This window comes from Thamnophis elegans, chromosome 1 (assembly GCF_009769535.1).
Source record: "Thamnophis elegans isolate rThaEle1 chromosome 1, rThaEle1.pri, whole genome shotgun sequence".
Classification (NCBI taxonomy): domain Eukaryota; kingdom Metazoa; phylum Chordata; class Lepidosauria; order Squamata; family Colubridae; genus Thamnophis; species Thamnophis elegans.
The window spans coordinates 72,584,148-72,595,509 of NC_045541.1; the positions used below are offsets into that span (position 1 = coordinate 72,584,148).

Here is an 11,362-nt window from a genome sequence, read left to right on the forward strand (position 1 = left end):
TTTGTCAATGCCAATCAGTAGTGGGTTGCAGGTGGTACGCTCCAGTATGGGATTACTGGATCCCGTCTAGAACACCGGATACCGTTCCGGTATGGTGCTCCAGAAGGCCCACCCACCCACCCGTGCTCCTTACTGGTGCTTTATGCCTTTGGTGCTTCCGTGCACGAACATGGCGTGTATGGTGCCTGTGTGATGCTCTGCGGAGAAGCTGGAGCATCACGGAGGCTTGCGGAAGCATCATTTGATGCTAGAACGCATGCACGCGCCATGTGCGTGTGCTTCACCACCGCTCGTGCATGTGGGTAACTCCAGGGAGGTTTCAACCGTACCAGTTGGAACTGAATCCGGAACCCACCACTGATGCCAATGGTGTTCAAATGGTGGTACATGAATAGGTACAAAACAGGGGAGGGTCCCTGTACCGGTTGGTACCGCTTTGCTTCGTGCGGGCTTCACTCGCTCAGCACCCGCTGTGCGTGGCTCACACATGCACAGTTGACTGTAATCTAATCTGCACATGTGCAGAAACATGCCGGCAACAGCATAAGAGACTGGGGAGTCGGTTTGGAGTCTGGGTCACTGCCGATTCTACAACTCAGGCTGAATCACCACTACTGAACCAGGGGAAACTGGGAGCAATCCATCTCTGGTACCAAAGCACTAATTCCTATTGGTACTACCTTTGTTTTCTTTTGCCACAGATGTTCTATTTCTGCTTCCAAAAAATTGGAAAATGAAGAAGGAAAATGGTTTGAACCCAATCCCCATGTACATAAAAAAGGGATCACTACAAGAGAGAACAGTGACACAAAGGAGCAGTTTTAAAGAATTGCTGCATTTAATTTTTTTTCCAGAAGAGAATAGAGAAGAATAATCACTTTGGGTCATATTGAAAAATCTCTCAAACTGTGGTTTCATTTATTGTGGTCTAATTTTCATATCTGCATACTTGTAGGAATAATGGAGCCCCTTCCCAGAATGCCAGTTGATGCCATCAGCATAAGAAGTATGTTCTCCTTTGTGATACAGGGCATTCAGGTTGGAAGTGTGGCACTTATGGTACCACCAGGCTCCTTTGAAACTTACGGCACAATTTCCATCATAGATATCATTGTCTCTGTCTTTGGTAGAGAACGGATGGTCATTGTGTCCTGAGAGAGAATCACCTAAAAGGAGGAAATCACAGGCAAGCACTAAATTCATGTCTTCCAGGATTGCAAACCTGCAGGGTATTTCACCAATGAAAAATGTTCCTACACCACTAAGAATTAGAAAGGGATCAAATATAAATGATAGAGGATCTGGTTTATATGCATAATTTCCTAGATCCCCTGAGTCTGGGATTGCATTTTGCTCCTTGGACCAGTTGAAGGGCTGCTTCTTCATATTCAACCCCCGCCCCCACTATTGTCCCTCTGATAAGCTAGAAAGCAATTAGGCAGCCCCCTGGCTTAAACTTTTTCTGCATTCTGCATCGGGTCATGTGATATTATTATGCAGTCAGATATTTAGAAATGGATTTGGCATTTTTATCCACCGGTTGAGTCCTTCCCAAGGACCTATTATAGGCAGAGATTGATGTTTGTTTGTATTACAATATTGTTGCAACATGTAAATTGTTTCTAATAAATGTGCTTTTACAATTGTCTAATGGTGATTTTGTCAATGCCAATGGTGTTCAAGTGGTGGTACATGAATAGGTACCAAAGCACTTATTACTATTGCTATTACCTTTTCTTTTACCACAGATGTTCTATTTCTGCTTGAGGGCTTTGTATTTTGTTATCTTCTCCAGTTTTTCTATGATTTAATTTATTTTCTGTCCATCTCACTATTTGAAGTAACTATTTATGTTTGTTCTATTCACTGTAAAAAGGTACTCGAATGCAGATGCATTTTCTGTATTACTCACCCATGTTGCCATCCAAATAAGAACCCAATATTAATTTGTAATTTTCACTTTCATTTGCAATTCTGAAACTGGAATATATTGCAAAGGTTCTGGAACCATTGAAATCTTCCAGGTCAATCCTCAACTGATGTGTTCCTGCACAACAGAAGAAAGATACTATTAGAGAACTACTTGAGGTGCAGAAGTCATTGAAAGGAAGCCTGCTAATCATTGTGTAGACTTCATGGTGGGATTATGATCCATGTGTCCATCCAAAACCTCTGGTGATCCTCTGAAGTTTCCTTTACCTTTACAAAGTCAAGCTTTTATTAATTTTCTATGTACATACAATTGGTTATGGCACTGAGGAGGGGTACCGATCTGCTAGTATTAATTCTGATAAAGATAAGCATTATCTGTAGAAAAGGACAATGTCTATCAAATTGAGTACCAAGTAGAAGAGGAGATTTTGGGTTTACCAGAATTGGTGAGAAGATGGATCTTATCATTGCCCAGCCAGAATTCTGATCCTTGATTTCCAAATCCTTTCTTGTATGATTCCCAGTCACGGTAGAAATCCACAGACCCATCTTGCCGCCTCTGGAATTGCTGTGGAGAGAAAGGGAGCAATACCTCAGTATCTGCTTGATGGAGAAGCTGCTTTCCTTAATCTTAGGCCATTTCTGAAGTGGCGGGGCGGGGGGGGGGGCTGCCTTTCAGTCTTGTTTTGCAAAAGACCTTGAATAGAACTATGGCTCCTCTTGTAAGTCATAATGAGGCAGCAATTCCTTGAGACCATCTTTGTGCCTTCTACTGTCTTGGCTCAAATCCCAAGAGGACCCTTGGGAGTCTCATTTAGCTTTGGGGCTGTAACTTGTTCGCCACTCGCCACTCATCTCTTCAGAGGGAGAAGACTGATGGGACCCTGAATAGCTGCTATTATTTTATAACAAAGTGGGTAGCATGGCGCCTACTTGTTTAAAAGAGTAATTATAGTGACATGGGTTTTTTTGCTCTTCTGATGCATTCAGACATCTCTTCCTCCTCCTTCTTGGGCTGCCACTTACCAACCAGCCTCCTCCATCAGTCCCCATGTCACAGAAAACCACCACCGGGTATCCCTTGGTTGGGTAGATTGTATACCAGCCAGTCAGGGTCTCCCCACGTTCCAGGAGGTCCTTGCAGTTTCTGGCTTCAATCTCTAGGGAAAGAATAGGGAGAAGAATTGAGTGGGTCAGTTCAAGCAAAATACATGTCCGGGACTGACGTTGACTTTTGTGGACTACTCTGAAGTGTGAAATCACTGTAGTCTCAATTGCAGGAACTCATGGAGATCCCTTATAAAAAACGATTATATAATTCTAGGGAGGAAGGAATCATAGTATACATCTTTGGAACTGTTGGGCTTGCTGACTGAGGATGATGGGAGTAAGAGTCTCACTTGCAAATGTTGATACATGCAAACAACAAGTATCATAATGATCCTCAGCCTGTGGTTAATGAGTTTGTACTATCCAAAACCCATTCTCAATTTGGCTACTACAAAGTCCGTCATTCCTCTTTCTCTTCATCCAGTAAGCATATGCATCTGAGTAAAATTTAAAACTTGTGGATATATATTTTATAGAAAGAGATTCTTCATATCTTTCAGGACTGGTACACTTTAAAAATATTATTTTCACTTCAAAATGTTTACCAAGTTATTATCTGGTCTTTCAACACTTTGTAAGCAATTTTATAGAAGTGTTTTGTTGCCCAGCCAGCCAGATTTTGTCCACTGAAGGTCATGGTCACAGAGAATTCATACTTCCTAGATCCTGTGTGAGGACAATATGTAATAGGAAGGATCCATTCTGCCAGAAACTAGGAGGTGAGCCGACACAATGGGAGAAAAGCTGCCTCTCAATTAACCAGGTTCTATGCCATACAAAGTTTTAAAACATTTTGAAGCCGCTAGCAGCCAATGCCACTCTCATAGCTGTGATCACATAGGCACAATGAGACGGGACAATCACTGCTTGTACCATTCTATTTTGAAAGAACTGTAGTTTCAAGGTAATCTTCAAGGGTAGGTCTATGAAGAATGGTTTAGAGTAGTTTAATCATAAAGTGATCAGGGCATAAGTGATCACCTGCAGGAACTCCTGCTCAAGGAAATGATACACTCCTGTGCAAAGATGCTCATGGCCACAGATGCCACCTAACAAAAGCTTTGAAGTACTTTTAGTAGAACTTTTAGAAACATTCTTCTGATGTTTCCACCTTCCTATTGTTCCGTATATTATCTCATGTTGCCCTATGCATTCTGAATTATGTCAGTTCAATTGTCGTTTCTCTTTATATATGAGGATGTAATCTCTTCTGAAGGATTTTCAACAGTATCTTTTGAATTTCTTCTTATATCTTACTATATTTTATTTGGTGTATATTCAATAAAATGTTTTTATTTTTCCCCAGATCATGAGAAGTCTCTCATTCCAAGATTAAGAAATGACATATTTCCACATTGAATGGAAAGTCTCAGGACTCAACAGTTTTAAATATTTACTGACGTTCTGTAAAGATGCATAATATGTATAATATATTATATATAATATAGCTTATTATATGACTTAGTAAGTTTTTCTAATTTTAATTGCAAGTATTTTGGTAGGACATAATCAAATAGGAAGAGTCATCAGCTCTTATCATCTGCTTATACTAATTCCACCTGCTTATATTAATAACTTGTACTGCTTTTATGCCTGAATGACTTCCAACGTTTTCTGTAACAAAGTTCTCCAAATAACAACTTGGTGAGTGTATTGACAATATGAACCCTGTTTAGAAGGGTGGAGCCAAAAGAAATATGCTTTTCCAACTTGAATTATTAAGTCCATTAAATGACTGGCAATACTGTACATTGTATCCATTAAGATAGGGTTAGGGTTAGGGTTAGGGTTAGGGTTAGGGTTAGTTCTGGAAGTAACAACTTGGTGAGAGTATTGAGACTATCAACCCTGCTTAGAAGTGTAATAAGGTGGAGCTAAAAGAAATATCCTATCCAACTTGAATTATTCAGTCAGTTAAGTGACTGATAATACAGTACATTGTATCCATTAAGATAGATAGGCTGCTGCAAATGATGGAAATTGTAGTTGGCCCAGATAGGAATGTGCGAGGTCAAAGGAAGTTGATTGGCAGGTTTATAGGGATCTTAGCTTAGTTATAAAAGCCCAGCAGGGCTCAGACTAGCAAAGAAAGCTTTCTGCATTTGATGATTCCAGGTTTCTTGGCCTTCAGCTCCCAAAATCATCCAGCTACCATCTAAGTAGGAAGCTTTTGAGAAAGAGGAAAAAGAGGCATACCTTTCGGTGGACAATTGTCTAATCTGCAGGCATCTCCTGTAAGAAAAGAAAAAATAATTTATTGTGCAGTGGGCAAACAGAAAGGTTCATAAGACCCATAGATAAGAATAACCTCTTGTATGCCATGTATTGTCCGTTCGGTATAGTGATGGATTGCTATCATGATTTCGTTCTGTATTACAAACAGTTCAACCAAGGAGACCATGAAATAAAGTGTGATCGGTGACATAGAGGTGGGCCAGTGCTTCCCCTTTGATCCAGCTCTTGCACAATCTTTGATCTCAATCAGTAGTATTACCTTTGTCTCCTTTGTCTCCTTTCGGTCCAGCTTTTCCAGTTATCCCAGCAGATCCTCTTTCACCTGAAGAAGAGAAAGAAGGAGAGGAGGAGGAGAAAGACTAGCTTAGGGTTGATGGGATTCTTGATTTGTATGAAATTATGTTGGATTTGTAGGTTTGTGCTATGAACAAATCTTTGATAGCATTGTTGATTCTTCAGAAAGGAAGAAGGCTCATGGGCATAAGAACAACTCATACGGCAAAACGATCTAATCCACCTGTCTTTAAAAAGTTCACACAATACCAGAGAACCAAAGAAGCATCTCCTGACTACTTTGCTAAGACATAGATCTTAAGAATCCTCTTAGTGACTGAAAGAACATGCAACTTTTCCTATCTCTCTGCCAGCAACTTCTCCTTTTTAAGGCAAGCTTTACTAATACAAAGTTTGCTTCCCACTGTTGCAAGGAAAGACAGCAAATAAGCTGCTATAAATCACCTAGAATGACATCATTAATGGGCTTTTACTCACCTGGGGGCCCCTGAGGACCTTGGTCACCCTTTAGCCCTGGGGATCCGTTTGTTCCTGGCACACCTGGAATTCCAGGTATCCCAGCCTGACCTTGGAGAATAATCTTGTCCGTTCCGCATTGTGTTAGGCCCTTCAGCTCTGGCATAGGAGAAAGAGCATAAAAAGGACACAACATGAAAAATAAAAAAGAAGCAGTATGGTATCCTTATGGAGCAATAGTTTCACATTAAACCAAAATAGAATGAGTGAGGTGATATAAATCAGGGTGGAGCAGAAAGCAAGATGATTAGGATGTAAGAGAGACGCAAAATTTCTTCCACTCATATTTTCCACACATAAACATTATTTCTGCTCCTGGGCTATTGAAGAATCGGAGAATGAAATTAGGGTGCTGTTCCCCAAGGACTTTTCTCTAAGGTAACAATGCATACTTCTTTATTTTTTTTTTTTAAAAAGGCCTTGATTTGTTTTGACTCTCCCTTTTTTCCTCCTCTCTCTCTCTCTCCCTGCCTTCCTCCCCCCCTTCCTTTTAAATGAGACTGGACTCCTAGCAACTGCAGCTTTCTTGGCAATCTTTCTCAGAAGTGACTTGACCTTACCTTCTTCTTAGAGCTGAGAGAGAGGACTGGTCTAAGGTCAGATGACTTTGTGTCTAAAGTGGAACTAGAGCTCATGTTCTCCCAATTTCTACCTTGATTATTTAACTGCTACACCAAACCAGCTCTCATCTTCATCCTTTATACCATGTGAAACCAGGAGCTTCCACATAAAGCACAGTTTATTAAGGTGGCCCTGTCTATATCTAGAAGATGAACTTTATTGTTCTTATTTTTACCTATACAAATATATATATATATAAAAATAAAAATAAAAAACACAAATATAACAAAGGCAACAGTAAAAATATTGGGTTTCTGTCATGATGGACTCTTGTGACGAGCCGATTGACAGATGATGGAAGCAGTTAGCTTCCTCCCATAATTGGGGCTTACCAGGTGTTGTGACACTATATATATATATATATATATATATATATATATATATATATATATATATATATATATATATATATATATATATATACACATACGTATACGTATACATATACATATACATATACATATACATATACACACATACATACATACATATACATACACACACACACACACACACACACACACACACACACACACACACACACACACATATATATATATATATATATATATATATATATATATATATATATATATATAACAACTGTTTAGGTAAATACTTAGGCAAAGATCTTAATCATGTTTTACAGATATCAAAACCACAGCTAATATCTGTTCCACATATACAAAACATCAACTGAAATTTACCTAGTAGCTCAAGATCAATAGTCTGTTTTTATTTATTAAAAAGTAACTTATTCATCTTTAAAAACTATTCTGAAGGTGCTGCTGCTTTGAAAGGATCCTTTCCCTTCAAGAGCATCACAACTCATCAACTTTCTTCAACCTTTGAAAGCCACCAGTACCCTCAGAAAATGCTCAATCTTAATATCTTGTACATGTTATCTTGTACATGTTTGACCAAACAAACAAGCAAGGAAACTTACTTCCCTGCAGCCAGAATTCCTCCCTCATCTATTTCCTGCGCCATCTCTTTACCTGCAAAACTGCTAGTCTACAGTGCCTAGGTAGCCGTAGCACTTAAGCTTATATGCCACTTTGTAGTGCTTTACAGAACCCTCTAAGTGGTTTACAGGGTCAGCGTATTGTCTCCAACAATCTGGGTCCTCATGCTCACAGTAGTTGTGGACAGTCGAAAGAACATGAGGCAAGTATTCCTTTTTTTTACGAATTGGGAAACTAAGTACCAACATTCTGCTCCTGCACATAGAGACCCCACAGAGGTTAAGACCAAGCTGAAATTCAGACAGCTGGAACTCACGTGCACAGCAAGTGGCTTCAGTGTCCTGGGATCCTGCAGTGCCACGATTTGAGACGTCACCCTCCACCGAAATAGCAACCAGGAAAATCAGGTGGAAACCAGCCCAAGGCTTCATTTTGCCTTGCCAGCTTTCTCTCTGAGTGAGAGATGTGTGGTATCTTGCCTCTTATATATATGGTGGTCTTTTGATGATTGCATTAACAGAGAAATCAGGAAGTATTTACATTTTCTGGGTAAAGATAAATAGGCCCATATCTGTTTTGCAATGTCTGCTTGTGCAACCTCAGCAGTGTTCATTAAGGAAAAAGGGTACTCTTGAATTATGCAATGTTCACCATATTGCCCAAGCTTTCCTTATATTGAATAATGTGTACATTGTAGCAATATGGTATCAGAAAAAAAACCCAAAACAAAACAAACACATATTGGTTTAATCACTAATCCTATAAATCCTAGCACTTTTTCTGGTTGGACAAGTGTCCACATTCATAAGCAACTGATACTGTTGTTTTAAGGGTAAGATATTTGCTGTTCGACTGGTTCTGAATCATACTTCAGCAACAGAGTGGTCAATGCCTGGAATTCAGTACCCGACTCTGTTGTTACATCCTCAAACCCTCATAACTTTAACCTTAAACTGTCTAGTGTGGATCTTGCCCCTTTCCTAAGTGGTCTGTAAGGGGACGTGCATAAGCGCACCAGCGTGTCTACTGTCCCTGTCCTATTGTCCCCATTTATCCTTTTCCTGTGTTCATGTCCATTTTTATACAGTTTATACCTGTTATCTCGTACATGTTTGACAAAATATATAAATAAATACATACATACAGACATGCTGCAGCACATTCTTATCTTTCTGAAAAGGAATCCCTCAGACAATCTTATCCTGCAAAAGATCCCTCATTAATGATACGTTGACCATATCAGTAGTTCACCAATAGTAAATCACTGATTTTATACAATTATTTTTTTCTAAAATAAAAAAGCCATTTTTGTGTGTGCCACACTTGCAGTAATTATAATTACAGCATTAAAAGTTTGCTAAGTTCCTGGGTTAGCAATAACAGCCCTAAAACAATGCCTTTAACCTCTAGAGATTGGAGTAAATGTTTGATAGCCTCTTGAATTGAAAGAGAAATCAATCATCCAATGACAGATAAAGTAAACTCAGGTTACTCACGGAAACTATTAACAATGAAGCTTATTTTTTTTACACATAAGGTGCAGGTCAAAGTCACTAGATAAGACTTTGCAGCTTGAAAAAAAAAGGAGGTCAAAGAAGAGGCTAACAGAAGGTAAGGTGGCTGTGAGGGCAAAAGCATGTGATTATAAAAAGCTATTTCTAATAGTCAGAGAATCCTGGCCAAACGATTTCCCTCAGGTAAAGGTAAGCTGGAAGTGCCTGAACAAGAAGCCTTTTGTCATCACATGGTATTATTTAAGTTCTGTCATCTGCCCTGTAAAAACTTGTTTTGACCAAGGAGAGGAGGAGTGGGAAAGAAGAAGGATGGGAAGAGAAGGATAGGAGAGAGGGTAAGGGGGGAAGATGAGAAGGATAAGGAGGAGTGGATTGTAGAGAGAGGAGCAATAGAAAGGGAGGGGCAGTAGAGTAGGAAAGGATGATGGAGGGAAGATAGAAAGTTGGAGAGAGGTAGAAGAAAGAGGTGTATGGAGAGCAGAAGAGCTATAATGGATTTTTATTTTTCTGGGCATTGTTGACAAGAGGAACTGATGTAATTATTATTTAATACTATATGATATGGGCTATGTATAGTATACATGTGAGTGTGCATTATGAAAATGGAAATAAAAAATTTAAAATAAAAAAAAACTTGTTTTGAAAAGCAGCAGAGATATTTTAAAGTAAATAAATACATTTAAAACTGGTAACCAAAGGTAATTTACTTCTGTTTCTGTTGAACATTTCCTGGCTACTTCAGGACATTATTTTGTGTCTCTTAGGCTAACATCAACAATAATCAGGGCTGGTTGGTGGTTAGTGAATGAAAGGATCCCCCTAAACAGCAACTCTTAGACCACAAGATTAAAAGAAAAAAAAACAATGACAAAAATTATTTTAATTTCAACTTTCTTGCTGAGAAACTCTCACTTGTGAGATTGATGTTTGATTATATTACAATATTTTTGTAACTAGTGATGTGCGGTGAGGTTTACGGCTGGTGAGGCAGCAATTTTTTTAGACTTGTGGACTTCAACTCTCAGAATTCCACAGCCAGGCATGCTCAGTTCCGATTTAAAGCGACAGCATTTGTTTTTCTCCTTTGCTAAATAAGTTTTCTCCTTTCTTTTTCTTTTTCTTCTCCCTTCCCCTCCTTCCTCCCTCTCTCCCTCCCTCCCATCTCTCTCATACACATACGCACGCAGACACACAGACATACACACACACACCCACAAGTTGCACCAGGATTCAGAAAATTTAGGTTTTCCTCCTCAGCCAATGTTAGCAATACCACTAGCAGCATTTTGGCTGGCAGGTGTAAGTAGAAGTGAAAATTCATTCTACTGAAAACTTTGTTTTTGCTTATGATTGGATAATTAAAATTTCAGAAGACCTAAAGGCATAGGGTGTTACATAGTGCATAAATTAAAGAACTGTCTCAATATGCTCCCTCCCCCTCTCTCAAACAAGCAGACACACAAAGTTGTACCATGAGAATGAAGTTTGAATTCCTCCCCCTCTCTCCGACCCACAAGTACCTTTTCCAGCTGTTTCAGAGAGGATTTCAACTCTGCTCTTGTCTGCCATCATGAAAAGTAAAGAAAATTTAAAAGGAAAAAGGCAAGAGCTGAGGCCAAGATGAGCTAGTTGCTGCCGAAGTCACCATGGATGACTCTGCTTAGTGCTTAACTGTTTAAAAAAGCCTCTAAAAAACATCCCCTACAGAGGAGGAGGCAGGAGAATGATGTGCCCCATCTACATCAGGAATTTTTCGGCTTTTAACCCTTGCTTAACTCTGCTTGAGTGATCATAAAATGCCAGACTAGATGAGGCATGTCATTCTCCTGCCCCCTCCTGTAGAGGGCACTTTTTAGAGGCTTTTTTAAACAGTTAAGCACTAAGCAGAGTCACCCACAGTGACTCTGGCAGCAACTAGCCCAGCCTGACCTCAGCTCTTGCCTTTTTCCTTTTACATTTTTTTTTCTTTTCATGGTGACAGTGGTGAGGCTCTGCCTCCCCTGCCTGCATGTCCCTGGTTGCAACATGTAAGCTGTTCCTTTACAATTGGATGGTGGCGATTTTGTCAATGCCAATCAGTGGTGGGTTGCAGATGGTACGCTCCAGTACGGGCATACCGGATCCTGCCTGGAACCCAGGATACCGTTCCGGTATGGTGCTCCAGAGGGGCCCACC

At 39.7% G+C, this 11,362-nt stretch overlaps 1 protein-coding gene across 1 annotated transcript in view; it reads right to left on the reverse strand.

Moving 5' to 3' along the window:
- The window catches only part of LOC116505362, a 75,165-nt gene that overhangs the window by 33,661 nt on the left and 30,142 nt on the right, over positions 1–11,362 (reverse strand). Inside the window, exons 2-8 of the mRNA XM_032212561.1 lie at positions 6,049–6,186; positions 5,537–5,599; positions 5,239–5,274; positions 2,959–3,092; positions 2,371–2,500; positions 1,913–2,047; positions 927–1,166 (exon numbers count right to left, since the gene is read on the reverse strand). Coding sequence (XP_032068452.1) covers positions 927–1,166; positions 1,913–2,047; positions 2,371–2,500; positions 2,959–3,092; positions 5,239–5,274; positions 5,537–5,599; positions 6,049–6,186 — 876 coding nt within the window. The remainder of the gene's footprint in view (positions 1–926; positions 1,167–1,912; positions 2,048–2,370; positions 2,501–2,958; positions 3,093–5,238; positions 5,275–5,536; positions 5,600–6,048; positions 6,187–11,362) is intronic.